Source organism: Miniopterus schreibersii (assembly GCF_964146895.1).
Source record: "Miniopterus schreibersii genome assembly, chromosome: 6".
Taxonomy (NCBI): domain Eukaryota; kingdom Metazoa; phylum Chordata; class Mammalia; order Chiroptera; family Miniopteridae; genus Miniopterus; species Miniopterus schreibersii.
In genome coordinates, this window is record NC_138107.1 from 90928566 (window position 1) to 90945025 (window position 16460).

Below are 16460 nucleotides of genomic sequence, written 5' to 3' on the forward strand. Positions count from 1 at the left end.
TTTATTGAATTTTGAGTCCTGCCTACAGTTGCCTTGGCAGGGCCAGATAAAGTGGTTTCACAGTCCTATAAGGCCTCTAGGCCAGATGTTCCCCATCCCTGATAATACTCTCCAGGTCCCTCCATGTTGTGTCAAAGGGTAAGGGATCCTTCTTTCCATGGTGTAGATGTACCACAGCTTTTTTATCTACTCATCTCCTGATGGGCACTTGGGCTGTTTCTAGATCTTAGCTATTGTAAACTGTGCTGCTGTGAACATAGGGGTGCATATATTCTTTCTCATTAGTGTTTCAGGATTCTTAGAATATATTCCCAGAAGTGGGATCACTGGGTCAAATGGAAGCTCCATTTTTAATTTTTTGAGGAAACTCCACACTGTTTTCCACAGTGGCTGCACCCATCTGTATTCCCACCAGCAGTGCACTAGGGCTCCCCTTTCTCCACACCCTCGCCAGCACGAGTCGTTTGTCGATTTGTTGATGGCAGCCGTTCTGACAGGTGTGAGCTGGTACCTCGCATGATAAATATGTTTTTTAAAATCCTAGAGGAATGCCCAGCTGGGCGTGGCTCAGCGGTTGAGCGTCGACCTAGGATCCAGGCGATCAGGGTTCGATTCCGTCAGGGCACATGCCCAGGTTGTGGGCTCGATCAATGCCTCTCTCATCATTGATGTTTCTGTCTCTCTCTCCCTCTCCTTTCCTCTCTCTGAAATCAATAAAGATATTAAAAAAAAAAAAATTAAAATCCTAGAGGATTGTTACAAACTTGAAAATCCCAGTAATCGAGAGGCTAAAGTCCACATCGCTTCTTGCTCTCTTCTGGCCCGTACACTCCTGCCCCTGCCCACACACCCAGATTGGGAGAGGAGTGGCATCGTGTGCCTGTCCGGTGGGAATGACAGGAGCAGATTTGGGCCATTCTTCCATCTCCATGGGTGACATTACAGCATGAGGGAGAGTAACCCTAGCAAAGAGCTTCTCCTCCAGGCTTTGTTTCACTCTTTGAACTCAGCCCAGCTAATCAAAGGTTCCAGCCCTGCTGGGCGTGGCTCAGCCGTTGAGCATCCGACCTAGGATCCAGGCAATCGGGGTTTGATTCCCAGTCAGGGCACACACCTGGGTTGCGGGCTCGATCAATGACTCTCTTATCATTGATGTTTCTCTCTTTCTCTCCTTCTCCTTTCCTTTCTCTGAAATCAATAAAGATATATTTTAAGAAAAAAAAAAAAAGAGTTCCAGTGAGAAAACCAGCCTTTTCTCCTGGAATTGCCAGGCTCTGTTGCCTCTTTCTTTTTCTCAATATATAGGCATTAAGATTATTTTATCTTGGTTCAGACAAATCAAATTGCTGCAACATTTCTGCTATAATTTCAAAGTGATGGCCTATTAAAGCCTCTGAAGTGAACGGGCAAGCTCTAGGGTTTTCCAGGGAAACGGTTTATTGTTATTTGAAGGAGATCTCAGGCAACACTTTGCATCTGGCTCTGGGTTTTGGAAGGGCGGAAGCTGGCGCCATCTGAGGAGGGGAATCTGAATGTCTAGGTTTGGGTGCGGACATGATGGTGCTGCCAGACTTACTCTGTGTAAGCGTTGACCCTCTCTAGCCTCGGTGCACTGGCCTGTGCCCTCTGTGACAGAGGTCTGTTACCTTACCTGTCCCTGTTGCCCGTGACTTGTGAAGGGTGGATGGCAGGACCCACAGACCCGGTCTGGTGCTCTTTACCTGCCTTTGTAGCAGACTGTGGAGGGGAGTGTAGGCTGCCTGGAGAGTGGGGAGGCATCTGGCTCCAGAGTGGAGGAGCCGCTGCCCCGGCTTGGAATGGGTCCCTGGCAGAGTTGGGTCTGGGGACGAACAGCCCTCGCGCACCTTTGCTGACCCAGCTGTCTTTACTCAGATGGCGCTGGCAGCTGCCCACCTGTCCAGGAGTGGTTTGTGTACTCTGGGAACCCGCTGAAGCACCCAGACCTCGTCAGGCCTCTGCCGATGAACATCCCAGGTACAGACAGCCCTTGTTTAAGCAGATTACTAACCTGTTCACCATGCGGTAGGAGTGTAGTCACGGGTTCATGTGGAAATGTATTCCCAGAACTACACCTGCACTTGTTTCCAGTTCAGCTGGGCCCCAGAGAAGGCCTCCATCCCCACGACAGAGGGAGGCCGCACGCAGACTTGCATGGCCAGTCTGCTGCTGGGTCCCGCTCACTCATGGGTCTCAGATGGCGAGGTCGGCGCCCATTGCTACTGACCCCGGGGCCTGGCCCTGAATTCACAGAGTGAGGTCTTGCTCTTCTGCTGGAATTGGCTCTTCCTCCCACCACGGAACCTTATTTGGTGAATGGAAAGTTGTTTTAACTGGAAAAATAAGTTTTCTTTTCACAAGAGGTTAAAATGGATGAGGAGAGGGAAGGAAAAGCACGCTCCCTACAAGTGAGCTGAAGCGAGGCTGCTCTTCCTGTGAGTGGCCTGCACCTCTGTGCTGTGTCTTCGTCCACACACTGGCCATTTGCTGTGATTTAAGTAAATGAGCAAGGGGTTGTTCTTTTCTTTGGTTTAAGTAATGTAAATGCATGTATGACAGACAAAAATAAAACGCTAAAAGTTACATTAGGGATTTCCCTTGTGAAGTGTGGGGTCCACGGGAGCCAGTGCACATCTCTTGGCCCCATGGCAGCAGAACCAGGACCACCCAGCTTCAGTCCTGCTGCTCTCTGGAGTTTGGAGGCTGCCGTGCAGGGTCGGGGACAGGGACAGGGTGAGCTGGTATCTCAACCCAGCACCTAAGGTGGCTGTGGCCTCGCTTCCACCTGGGGGTAGCTGCCTGGGAAACATACACTGAAAGCATCCCTAACGACACAGGGCACAGTGCAGGGAGGAAGAGCCCCGTTCCCTCAGAGCACAGAGGCACGGTGTTTTCTGTGCAGTGCATGGACACAGCCTACAACCCAGAGCTCTGCAGACATTTGCTTTCTGGTCCCTCTGAGCCTTAAAACCCAGAGGTGTCAGCGGGGAAGAGGCTCATGTCCTTGGTTCTCTCATTGTCTTTCTAGAAGAAGCATGTTGTAACTTGCTGGTGCAAGAATAACCTTAGTGGACTTCGTGGACTTTTTCATCCAGGGGGAGCACCTAGTCTGAAACTGCTGTGGCTGGACCAGGAGCCCGGAACCCAAGTGCGGAGGATGGATGCGCTCCTCGCCTGCTTCGACCTCTCCTCCTCGCGGGAGGACCTGCAGGCCGTGGAGAGCCCCTTTCAAGCACTGTGCTGCCTCCTCATCTACCTGTTTGTGCAGGTAACCTGGGCTCCTTGCTGTAGTTGCTGCGTTGCTCCTGCTTCCAGCCTTCGTCCCGCACGAGGTGCGTGCTCTGGGTGCAGCCTGGGGCCGGTTGCTGCGTCACATCTGTCCACTGCCTGGTCCCTGAGCACTAGCTCTTTGCAGAGCCCTGACACTAAAGGATCGTTCTGTGTTGTCACATCTGAGGAGCCTGGTCTGCCATCGGACTTAGAGGTGCATGAGGCACGTCAGTGCAACAGGCTCGGGAAGCCCTGCTTGCACTTTGGATTTGCTTCCATAGCTGCAGGACGATGGATTTCCCATCTGTCGTGTCACTGCTGGGGGGTCCTTCCTGTTCTGGGGTTTGGGGGATAGGTGGGTCCACCTCTGCACTAAACCTGACCTGGCTGCAGTCCCAGCTTTCCCTCCGCAGGTTTGCACTGCTGGGAAAGTTACTTGAGCTTCCCTAAGTCACGTTCATCGGGGCCCCTCACGGGTGTGTACAGCACTTTGTGTTCTAAGCTGAGAACGAGGTGGTAGCTGCTTCCTGGGGTTACTGGACAACTGTAGGACAGAGACACAGAAGAGCTGTGTGGGAGGGCAGGTGAGGTGTCTGTGGCTCCTGTTCGTCCTCACTGACATCCTCAGCCTACCGCACCCAGGCCCAGGCCACACGCCAGGGGCACAGCACTGGGTCCCTGATACTAACCTGCAGCAGATGTACCGGGTGTTAGCACTACCAGACACGCACCCTGAGTTTTTTCAGCTGCGCAGATGGGCTGTGGAGTCCTCTCACTGTCACTCAGCACAGCTCTGCTCACATGCCAGCAGTCAGCTGTGCAGGTGACAGTTATGAAAATCCACCCACAGCAGAGGAGGTCCGATTGCAGGACAGTTGCTTCCCCTGTGTACAAGCATTGGGGGGATTTTCCACTTTTACCTTTTTTCCACTAATAATCATCTTTTCAATAAAAATATCTAGGGAAAGTCAGCGTGAGGTAGACTCAGTGCTGGCTTGACCCTAAGGGACACATTCATTGGAACTTTTTATAACTAAAAAGAACAAAGGGACACAGCAGTGGTTTCCTTGGATTAGGGATGTCCTGTCACACAGTAATCATCGCCTTGCTTAGTCAGATAGGTGGGTGCACTGTAGAATTATGGCACCTCCACAGCTGTGCCTGAGCTCGATGCTCTTGTGTGTGATTTATATAAAAGTGCCTTCCGTGCAACGTAAAAACCTGCACAAACTGGTCCCAGCTCTGGGAAAAGCGTCTGGGAGGGCACCTTTACCTCACAGAAAGTGCACACTTAAAATAATCTACAGCAGAACAAATATTCTAAGAATGAATCCCATCGTGAAATTCTAAGATTCTGGTGTTACTAAGAGTCCCATTTTGGATGTGCGCTGTGAAGGTGGTCCCAGAAGGGTGAGCTGCGAGGAGCCTGGCAGGCAACAGCAGTTCTGTTCCCAGGTCACTGTTCTAAAACCAGCCTCCAAAAGCTGCTGCTGCAGGGTTGGCGTCATGAGCCCGCAGACCTCAGTCTGGCCGCAGAGAGGTGGAGTTTGTGGGTTTAAAGAGAGACCTTCCCTGCTCGGACCTACTTCTGTCATCTTCGTCATGAGGAAGACAACTACTTTGGAATAAGAACGGAATAGATGTGATGGGTCGGTCAGTTTAGATACTCAGATCTCAGCAGCATGGTCTCCCAAGCCTGGGCTCCCATAGGGTGCGCTTCCTGTAAGGAGAGCTCCGGGTCCTCCTGATGACGGATCACTCGGCTGGTGGGCACAGGCGAAGTCGCCACCCCCTGGTCCTGCAAGGAGGAGGCCTGTAGAGTCTGCGTCCGTTTCGCCACCTGGCCCTGTCCTCCCAGCTCTTAGGTACACCCCCCCCCCCCCCTTGCTCCTCCGTGTCTCTGCCTCTCCTGATTTCTCCCTCTCACCCTCATTAGATCTTTTCATTCCACAGAGGATTGGCGAGGACTCATACTTTGGGGATCCTGGTTTCCTTTAAAATGGGATTCAGGGGTACAAGCTTTGCCTGGGCCTGGTGAGGGTGGGTTCTTATCCCAGCCCTGGTCACTCAGGCCAGATGTAGGGCTGTCTGAAAACCCCTGGACTGCCAGCTCAGAAATTTGTGCCAAAATGATCACCTCTATCCTCCAAGACTCGGACTTGGTCATAGCTCATGACTCCTCTCAGCCTTCCAGAACTTTCTGCCCTGCTAGAGAGTCACCAGGCTCCTCTGTCCAGTGTGGCCTGGGCTGTGGGAGAAGAGGCCCTGCTCACCTCCACCTGTGTCTCTGCTTGAAATCTGAACACTGTGTGTTTCCCTGTACCTAGTTGTCGTTACCATGCTGAGAGGTGCCAACACTGGGCTTTCCGTCTCCCTTCCAGGTGGACACCCTGTGCCTGGAGGACCTGCATGCTTTTATTGCTCAGGCCTTGTGCCTCCAAGGAAAGTCGGCTGTGCAGCTTGTGGACTTGCAGGTATTGGCACCATTTACTGTCACAGTTCTAGGGACCCCTGGCTTGACCGAGGCCGTCCCTCTGCTCTTGAAAAACAACTGACACTAAATGATAGACAGTATTTGTTCTTAGAGATCAGAGTGTCGGCAATTGTTTTTTAGTTTTGTTTTTTCCATTGTGCAGTGATGTAGCTTCATCTCTCAGTCTCACCCAGAGCACTGCCAGGTCGGCAAAGCTGTAGAAGGAGCCGGTGCGGACGGTAGCCCAAGTCTCTGAGCAGCAGCAGCAGCATGCTGACTGGCATGTCCATGTGACAGTTCTGAGAAACCTGTAATTACTGTCTCGATGTTCTAGACACCCAAGAACATTGGTGGATCTCTTGTAGCCCTTGCTGACTTTATTTATTCAAATATATATATTTTTTAATTTCAGAGAGAGGAAGGGAGAGAGAGAGAAACATTAATGATGAGAATCGTTGATTGGCTGCCTCCTGCATGTCCCACATGGGATTGGGCCCATAACCTGGGCCTGGGCCCTGACCGTGGTTCGATTCCTGGTCACTAAAATAATTGCCGACACTCTGATCTCTAAGAACAAATACTGTCTATCATTTAGTGTCAGTTGTTTTTCAAGAGCCAACTTTCCGGTTTAAAATAGTGATCTTTCCCCCTTCATTGGCACTTAGTGATGTGCACGTGTCTGTGCTCTGTGCCTGTCAGGCTCTGTCAGATGACCTTGGTGGGGTGACCATGTCACCTTTCCTTGAGCTCACCCTGTGCTTGGCACAGCACATCCTCACTGTTTCAAGCAGGGAGAGAGCTTTATGTTGAACAGGCTTCAAAGGACACCAGCAGGTCTCGGTTTTAGGACAGTTTGGAAATTAGAACAATGGAATGCCATTTTCCTAGCACAGTGAGTCCATCGGTACCTAAGATGATGATCCTAGCTCCTTTTTAAAGGAAGTTTTCAGAGCACAGTGTACCTCAGAGCCTGCCCAAGGGCTCAGCCTTGCTGGGGAGGGCCTGCTCCGGTCTGCAGCTCAGTGTCTGTGAGCAGAGCAGCCTGGGCGGAAGGTCTGGCATGTGATGGCAGGGGAGCAGTCTCTCCCCAGGTCACCTGCCTCCACACCTCAGTCCCTGGAGTGGCTGTGGTCATTGCGAGTGTCTGTTTTGGACTGAGCCGGCTGGTGCAGAGGCTCAGGTGTCTGTCCCCACAATGTGGAGTGCTCTTCACCTTCTGTGTCTGGTCTCCACAGCTCGATCACATCGACCCCAGAGCCGTGCAGCTGGGCTCCCTCCTGGTCCGCGGCCTGACCATGCTGTTGCTGGTTAATAGCGCATGTGGCTGCCCCTGGAGGATGAGCGATTTCATGCCCTGGAACATCTTTGATGGGAAGCTTTTCCATGAGAAGTACCTGCAGTCTGAGAAGGGATACAGTGTGGAGGCCCTTGTGGAGCAAAATGTGAGTTCATGTGTGGTTCACACACGAGTTCATGTTCTGGACAGTGAACAGGTTTCAATCAGTGGGTCATGGGAACTCCGAGTCCTGGGCTGAATGTCAGAAAGGTCAGAAGAGCTGTGTCCCTCACACCACTTTACTGTGGAGACAGACGTGCTGCAGAAGCACCCAGAGGTGCCTAGGTTCTGACAGCTCACACAGAAACGCACGCTGACAGTGTTGTTCAGGAGCCAGAGATCTGCGCCCAGGCCCAAGGCTGCAGGGCCAGCAGAGCTGCTAGCTTTTGCCAGAACACTTCCCGGGCTCAAGACCCAGATGTCTGTGGAGGGAGAGCCAACAGCGTCCTGTCCAGTCTGATGTGCTTAATTTTCAGGTGCTTTTGCTCCTTCCGCCTTTTTGAATTAAGTACAGATGTTTCCTGCAGAGGTGGCTCTGCCGATGTCAGACTAATTCAGCAGGAGCAGTGACAGTTTATTACTTGAAAATATTCCCCAAATGCTGACAGTTTAGTTGGGGACATTGGCTGCTGTCTGGCTTCGTAAGTACAGTTGCTACGTGGGGAGATTTCCAGGCAAGGCCTTGGAGAAGCTCACTGGAGTGCATTTGCTGCCCACTGTGTGCAGGGGCTCGATGGCTTGTTGGGGAGGCTCTGAGCTCCCATGTCCGAGAGACGTTTTATGCTTGTGTCATACTCGTTTCTCTCAACAGGATGTCACGGGAATTTAAGTTCAGAATTTAGACACCGCCAGAATTATGTGCAGATAAGAGCAGGACAGTGAGGGGACATGGCTCCTACTGGGTGGTTACCCCACAGAGGATGAGGAGCGAACACTGCGAATCGTGGATCATGCGTCTCTCCTTTCTGACTGGCGTCTCAGCCACGTGCACAGTGACTGAGTTCACGCACTCGATTTAGAACAGGCAGGCGGGACAGGATGCTTGGTGAAGTGGGGTTAGGAGGCCAAGTGTTTCTTCCTTGCCTCCACTCCCACATGTGAGATTACACCATATCTGCAGGCAGAGTTTTAGGTCAGATTCTTGGTGGTGACCCAGGTGTTTTAGAAGTGACTGTCTGACCTGTTAGTGTTACTGTCTGGGGACTCAGGAGGGCCAGGCAGGTTACAGATCCCCAGGGGACCGTCCCTGCACTGTCCCCGAGCACCCACCATGTTTGACGCTGGTCTTTTTGCAGAGGTCCCGGGTCACCAGGTTCCACCAGCTGAAGGCCATTGTGTGCAAGGCCTGCCTGAGGGAGGACCGGCGCATCGTCAGCCGGCAGCTCTGGCAGCCGCACCACTCAGGTGGGTCCAGAGTCTCGGGAAAGAAGTCCAGAGGCTGATGGCATCACTTAAAAAACAAAACTGAAACACTCGGTTGTCACTCACCCGTTTAAATTTTGGTTCTTTTAGGAAAAAGTTCTTCAGAAGGTTCCTTAGTGAATTCACAATTAAGAGCCACTCTGGCTCCAGAGCCTCTCGCCGGGGCCCCTGAGGCATAGGTGCTGTGGGTGATGTGTGTTTGACAGACATTGTTTTTTCTCTCAGAATAAACGTATGTTCAAAAAAATCAGAGTACAGAGGAAGTGATGAAACGGGAAATAAAACTTTTCATTCTGTCTCCTAAAGACAGCTGTGCACGGACAGTGCATTTTGCAGTCTTTTTTGTGCTTTGCTTGCTGGTTATTCCTTGAGCGGTTCTGTACCCGGTGTTCTGGGCAGCACTTAACTAACAGCGTGAGTGGTCATGATAGTAAAACAGCTGACATGCTGGCTCCTGCCCCATGGGCACCCTGTCTACTTGGGGTCCCCCACCTGGAGCTCCAAGTTTCTCCCATTTTCCTCATTGTGCATATTGCTCGTATGTGTGTCATTTCCTTAGAACAGAGCACAAGAGTTTACAGAATTACAGGTCAAAATGTTATAGAATTTTGGATAAATGTTGCCAATTTGTTTCCTAAAATGCTTTCACTTTACACCTCTGCCAGCGGTGATGGAGATTCTGTCTTGTGGCCCCTTCACAGCTCTGGAAAGTTGTAACTGATTTGATAGATGGAAGAGTGTATCTTATTGTCTGGATGTTCCTGTGTCTACCAGTGACACTGGACGTCTTATTTATTAGCTTGTCATTGAGATTATGTTAATTATTTCATGGCCTCATTTGATTAGAATCCATGCCTGTAGCTGTAGCTGCCCCTTTTTCTTTCTTGGTGAAATAAGAGAACCCACCCGAACTTTCTCCCCACCAGGCTGTCCTTACTTCTGCTTGGCCTCAGCCTTACAAATATCATTCTGGGAGCCTTAATGTTACCGGGACATGTCCAGCTCTCCCAGGTGCCAGGGTTTGAATGCCGCTGACCCTTGCTGCAGTCCTTGCATGACCTGTTAGTGGAGTTAGGCATCCGGCAGCTTGCTAACATGCTCACACGTGTCCCCACAGGGAGGTGGGGAAGACAGGGATCCAGCTCCCACAGGACGAGCTTCGGGCACAGCAGGTCGGGCCCAGGACCACACTGGAGAGCCCAAGGCCCAGGTAAGAGGCGTGGCTGCATGTGCTCTGTCAGCACTGACTCTGCTGTGGGCTCTGCCTGCTTTAGACACAGGTTGTGTTTTACTAGTGAACAAACAGGCAAGTGCACTGGCATCTCTAAGTTCATTGCTCAGTGAAGTAGAGACAGATTTTGTCCATGCTTAAACTTATTCCTTACACTTTGGAGAGCCAAACTGTATAGACTTTAAAAATATATGTGAGCCAAACTGTATAGACTTTTAAAAAAAGGAAAAAAAAATATATATATATATATACGCATATATATGTGTGTGTGTGTATATATGTATATATATATATTTAATATATTTTAGAGAGAGGGGAAGGGAGAGAGAGAGAGAAACCTGGTTTGTAGATCGACACTCAACCACTGAGCCACACCGGCCAGGCCCCACTGTATAGACTGAGTCCTGCTTGAAACTCTAGTGTTTGCTGGTTGTGGAATCAGAACTGTAGCATGAGGCCAGCAGGCTCTGTGAATTCTGGTGGCTAGTTCTCTGACCCAGTCCAGCGCAGTCTCAGGCCCCTTGGTGGACAGAACAAAGGCCCATGGAAGCCTTGGAACCTGTTTTTCAGGTCCGCAACCCTGTTTTAGTTTTGATCCCCATGATGGAATTATGCCATCTGTACTTGGCCAACAGTTTTTGCTGGGTTTTGTCTACCTTTGGCCACAAGGTTGGGAAGTCCCAGGGCAGGGCCTGTATCTGGGACGCCTCCCCTCTGGCTCTTCCTTCCTGGGAAGCACTCTGCTGGACCCAGAGAGGCCTCCGTGCACATCAGAGCTTCAGTTTGCTCCCTGGCTGCTAACAGGAGGACATTTTAATGTCTCCCTTGCTGAGAGTGAGGGGTGAAATTCCATAGTCAGTACCTACCAACTGGCCTGTGATTTCTTAGATTTTCACTTCTCTAGGGTGATTCTGTGGGAGGCTGGGCTGCTGTAAAACTGCCTCTGATCACCTGTGATAACAAGGGTGGTCCAGGGCCCCGGGAGCCTCACACTTGGGAGAGGTGTGAGCAGCAAATACCCCACCGCCTGGAAGGTGGGCATCATCACCAGGCAGAAGCATGACAGGTTTTGTGGGGAAAACATTATTTGTTGAATGTGGGAACCGATCACCTTTTTTACTTGTATGGTGGCCCTGTTCAGGGGGTGGCATAGGGTGGCCAGCTGCACCAGGCTAGACTGGGAACCCTGGGCTCAGCAGTAGAAAGCCCTGCGCCGCTGCTGCTGCTCTCATACTTGGCAGGATGTCCCCTGTAGGCCCTCTGCCTGGGAAGCCCCATCCGGAGCACCCTTGGCAGCTCCGCTGTCTAGGTCGAGTGCAGATGGCAGCGGGAGCTGGAGTTAGAAGCCATTCTGACACGCTCCTACTCAGTGCTGCCTCCCAGCTCATTGCTCCCCACTGCCTTGGAATCCATTGTGCTTGCGTAGAGGCATGCAGTTTCTTCTGTGTGGATTTTAGATAATTTCATTCTTGGTTGTGGTTTCCTATCTGTTTGGTGCAGGAAACAGACAGCATGATCCTGACCCGTGGAGAAGGTACTCGTCTTCCGGGTAAGTCACCACCTACATCAGAATAAGTCAGTTTCTCCAAAGATTGAAGTAAAACAGGTCTTTATACCATAAACTTTCACGTCAAGTGCCAAAGTTTAATATAACTCAGATGTTAGATCTTCTGACAGGCACCTAAGCTAACTGGGTTTCAAGAAAAGTCTTTTTTCTCCAGAAAAATTGTGGAGAGAACAGATAAAGAGTCTGAACTGAAGCCCTGTGTGTCTCCCTCCTTCCCAGTACTCAGACCCACTGGCCATCCTACCTGGGAGGAGAGCAGGGCTTTGGGGTCTAAACCTTGCTTTTCATAAAAAGGGAAACATCCTTCAGTGGCTGCTTCCTCACACCTGTGTGAAGAGCTTCGGTGGCTAGTTTTCAGAGGTGATCCATGGCCACCAACAGTCACGTACCCGTTCCTCCAGGCTCTTCATCCTGTGTCTGTCCTCATTACAGATCCTAGCCATGCGTTATCACAGGTCACGTCTCTGGCTTTGTCTTCTCTGTGTCCTCTGAAGAGTTGTACAGAAAAGGAAGTAGCCCCTTTCCTCCCCTTCTGGTGGAGATGTTGCTCTGAGTCGGGGGAGGGCTCTGCCTTGGTCTGGGCACAGGGTGGCTCATGGTCTGCTGTGAGGTGTCCTCCCTTTCACTTCATTGCTGCCAACTGCAGCTCAGAGTGTGCTGCGGTACGTGTGCAGACAGGCCTGCGTCTTGGCACAGGCGCCTGGCGGCCACAGGAGGCCTAGAGAGGGAGAGGGCACGGTTGAGTGTCAGGAGCCTGATCTGGCTGAGGAGGGGCACGTCTGTTGCTCTTCACCTGTGAGCACTGATGAGCTTTTAGCTTCAGAAAATGCTTAAAACAAGTCAGGTTCAGAGCAGTCCTCTGCATGACAGAATTTCTGGGTAATCCAGGAATTGACATTTTACGTCCGAGGACCTCTGCAATATTGATGGTGGTTAGGAGCTGAAAGCCAGGCCCTCACAGCAGGTGTCCCCCTAAGCCTGGGAGCTGGGGTGATGGCCTAGCCTCCTCTGGCCACACTCCTGGACGCAGTCCCCAGCCCCTAGAAATGCTCACTCACACCCCCCAGGGGCAGACCTCCTCCAAGCAACATAGTCCTTAGCAGGGTCCTGGCCCAGCTTGTACGCTTGCACTCGGTGAGTCCCGTGATGCACAGCTCAGGTATGCATAGCTCCGGGCTGTCTGGTCTTAAAACCCCATCTGGTATTTATCGAAAAAGGGATGCAGTCTCCAGATACTTCAGTGCGTTTGTATTTCTTACATGTGAAGTAGCCTCACCCCTCCCTGCAACCCCTCTCTGCAGACATTAGCAGCTCTAACTGCTTTCACACATCTTGTAGGACCCGCAACCTGATCTCCCAGCTTTGCTGAGTTGCCTTTTTTACCCCTTAGGGATGTTTTCCATTTAAATTTTGTTCCTTTCATTTCTGCTAATTTGAGACCACTGCTGCCTCTAAAAGTTTTATCTTATTGCTCATTTGTACAACTTTGAAATAAGTTTCTCATCCCATAGACTGTAAGTCAACCCTCATGGTGATCATGTTCCTTAGTAACATCTCAGTTCTAGGTCGTCAGTGAGACGTTTGTGTTCACTTAGCAGGCGTGACTGTGCCCCTGGTGGTGTGAGCTTGGGGAGGTCCTGGCACGGGGATCTTCACTCTTTACATCGGGTGGGTCCACTTCCCAGAGAAGAGTCGACACAGCAGATGGTGGAGGAAGAGCTTCAGCAGCTCCCCGGGGGGCTTGAGGGGGAACACAACGACAACTAGAGAAATGCCCTGGAATGACCCGAGGTTCTGACTGACATTGGTTAAGATTTTAGAGCCATTGACTTGGTGGGAAATACAAGGGAAAGAGAGCAGTGGAGTGTTTCCACTGGGCACAGGCCCCGAGTCAGCCTGATAGCGCCTGGTGAGGGAGGCCAGGCGAGCATGGCTGGAAACGTGGCCTTGGGTTGAGCAAGTAGGAGGTCGGTACTGATGACCACAGCACTGCATTCTGTAAGGGAGACCTGGGGGGCAGGAGACCCCGGGGTGAGGACCCCAGCTCTTGCCAGTCAGGCAGCAGATGCTCACAGGAGATGTTCTCCAGCCTCTGGTTCAGATCCGCAGGTCAGCTGCTGCATGCACACCACACATACACCCCCCTCACACACCCCGCATACAGCTCCACACACCCCTCACATATACCCCACATAGAGCTACACACACCACACATACAGCTGCACACACCACACATACAGCTACACACACCACACACACCCCTACACAACTCCCTACACACACACACAAACACACACTCACATACACAGACCCCTAGGTTGGACCACGTCAGTCTGGAAGCTGCTGCTGACAGACCCCTCGCTTCCTCAGCCCCCCTGCATATGGGGGGGCTGTCCTCCAGGGGCAGTGGGAGGTGCAGGTGCGGGCAGACTGACAGCATCAATTACTTGTGTTCCAGGTGGTCCAGCTGACCCTCCGCTGGAACCGTCACCACCTCTCACAGCTAGAGCGAGGAGAACCCTTTTAACTTGGGTGTGGAGTATGAAGCCAACCCGCCTGCTTACGGACCTAAGGACACATGATAGGGCCATGTGTCTCACACCACCCGCTCCAGTGTGGTAAAGCTGGGCTTGGTCTGTGTTTCAGCTCCTTCCCATGGACAGTGGTCAGAGGAGGCCATTCATGAGAGCAGCCTGCTGTCCCCAGAGCATCCCCCAGCTTCACCCCATTGAGGGCCTGTCTTTGATGAGGATGGTTGTCGATGTGGAGAAACCATGGGGATGTGTTTCAGGGAGAGAAGAAAGACGACCTCCTGTGCGCTAGGGGCACCTCCATCCCCCAGGGCTGGGCTGTCGTCATAGTGCCTGGTCTGAGAATCTTGGAGAGAAACCTGCAGCCACATGGAGCCCACGGACACATGTGTCTCTTTCAGTGGTACTCGAACTCATCACACTGAGGTTAAAAAGTGATTCCACAGCAACTCGTTTCCTCCTAGTGGTGCCCAAGCCCTGACATAAAGGGCCTTTGGCAAGGTTATTGGTGTAGACATGGCTCTTATGGCTGGATTCCTTGTTTAAATTTGTCAAAAATGCCTTGGTCACGAGGTCAGAGTTTTCCACTGGTGAGTGGAAACGACTGGTCTACGGCTGCCGCTTTGCTCAGCCCACACCCGGGGCCACGGGGGCTGTGTGTTCCTGCCTCATTCTGCAGGGGGCCTGACTGGGCCTGGCCCCCCATGCTGTGGCAGTGGTCCAGGCACACGTCGGGCGCACATCCATGAACATAACTGTCAGTGTGCCACCAGTGAGAAAGCAGCACTGCTTGCTCTGCGTCTGCTGCTCCTTTGGACCCATCACTCATGTTCTAGGCCTGAAAAGAACCTGGGGATCTTTGGTACCAGGTGAGATCAGCAAGGTTACCTGTGGGCTCTGGCAGCAAGGTCCTGGCCAGGTTGGGGGCTGCCACCCCCTGCCTCACGCCTCCAGTGTCATCTTCAGTTGGTGGGTTTTTTCGTTTAGGTTTCCCGAATGTGAGTCCCGAGTACACTTGACAGGGAAAAAGTGGCAGTTCCTGTCAATTTGCTGCTGCTGCTCTGATGTTACGTAAATACGTCAGACATGCATTAGATCCCTCGTGCCTAGAGCTTTCAGTGCAGCTCTCAGCCCCAGACATCGTGCAGGTGAAACAAGGGCAGAGTCGTGGAGCAGACGGTGTTGTTACCAGTCCCTGGTGGCTCTGTGGGCTGGCGGCCATGGCTGCGGAGAGGCCTTTGCACAGGCACTGGCTGCAGCCCCTGCCACAGAAGGGACACAGTGTGCCCTTACCTAAGGGGAGCTGGGCATGATGGTGGTGCCGGGACAGGGAGGCTAAGGAGACCCTGCTGGGGCACCAGTCACAGTCCTGTCCTGGGATCCTCCCGTCCCTGTCATCCCATGGAGACGGGAGTCCCACTGCGTGCACCCCTTGAACCAGCAGAGCCTCGTGTGGTGTCTGCTTCCGGCACGCTGCCTGCTGCTCCACGAGCATCTTCTACAGGGACTGATTTTGGAGGGACTTCTGCCTTATCTCTGCCTTTTGGGTTTTGCGGAAAGAATGACTCCATGTGTTGTGTCCTTGAAAATATAAAGGAAACAAGGATGGCCAGTGGCAGTGTTTGTATCTCAGGCGAAGCACATGTTTTAAAGCACCGAGGACCAGATTTAATAAATCACCTTTCTCTTCAGGTCTCGGCACCTCGAGAGCTTGGGCATGGTCGTGGTTTCATTCTGTGAACTTTTTTTGTTTAAAATTTCAAGCCCTTTCAGCACCTGTCACAATGTAGGAAGGAAAATAAGTTGTCATCCATGTTTCCTGACTGCCACAGAGGAAAGAAACGCCAGAGGAGAGCCTGTGCAGGGGCGTGTGTGTGTGTGACTTTGCCATGTGGTGAAATTTCAGCTCCGACTTGCAGCTGGTCTGTTTGTGTTCACTTGTTTCCACCGCCATGGGCAGAGCTGGGCCTTCATGTCCCGTTTTGGGGCTGGGTCAGGGTGCCCTCCCCTGCCCGGCCTGCTCCCCAGCTGCATTTGCCCTTAGAAGTTAGAGTGCCCCTTGGCCCTGCTGTGTGTGATCTTATTTGATGCTGGTGGGACACTGGGGCCTGACCTGCAACAAGCTGCTGTGTCTGTTTCTTCAGTGAAAGCTCATGCCTGCCCTTCTTTCCGGCTTCTCCCCTGAGTGCTCCGGGGGCTCTGTGCAGCATTAAGCAGAGCTGAGAGCAAGAGCTGCTTTACAAACTGACTGCGAACTTGTGTCCAGCGGGATGAAGACCAGCAGCAATTGGCAGACACCTCCATTTCTTTCTGTCCATGTGGAGCCACGTGGACACGAGGTCCCAGATGATTAGAGGCGTTACTCGTCCATGTCCGGTTCAGTCTGGTGACGTTAAGGACTTCCTATAGGAAAGAAGGTAAGTGCCCTGCTCGTCTGCAGACAGAAGTGAGTCCTGCGGGGACCTACGCCCTCCAACAGCTTCCAAAGTCACACATTTTTCTTGGTGCCTGCTTTCACTTTAATGTCATTATTTCCACTATGACCTAATCCCGGTTGGTCTTTCAACTCAGCCTGAGACTCAGATTTTGAAACAGAGACGCCCTCAGCCATC

The 16460-nt window shown here is 52.0% G+C and overlaps 1 protein-coding gene across 2 annotated transcripts in view; it reads left to right on the top strand.

Annotated features, from left to right (window-relative positions):
* FAM120B (family with sequence similarity 120 member B) overlaps window positions 1–15555 on the top strand; it is a 30737-nt gene extending 15182 nt beyond the window's left edge. For both annotated transcript variants that reach the window (XM_081141594.1, XM_081141593.1), the window contains exons 5-12: window positions 1894–1995; window positions 3114–3286; window positions 5670–5762; window positions 6997–7203; window positions 8393–8501; window positions 9637–9729; window positions 11251–11299; window positions 13776–15555. In XM_081141594.1, coding sequence (XP_080997720.1) covers window positions 1894–1995; window positions 3114–3286; window positions 5670–5762; window positions 6997–7203; window positions 8393–8501; window positions 9637–9729; window positions 11251–11299; window positions 13776–13788 — 839 coding nt within the window. In that variant the 3' untranslated portion in view covers window positions 13789–15555. The remainder of the gene's footprint in view (window positions 1–1893; window positions 1996–3113; window positions 3287–5669; window positions 5763–6996; window positions 7204–8392; window positions 8502–9636; window positions 9730–11250; window positions 11300–13775) is intronic.
* The last annotated feature ends 905 nt before the right edge of the window (window positions 15556–16460 follow it).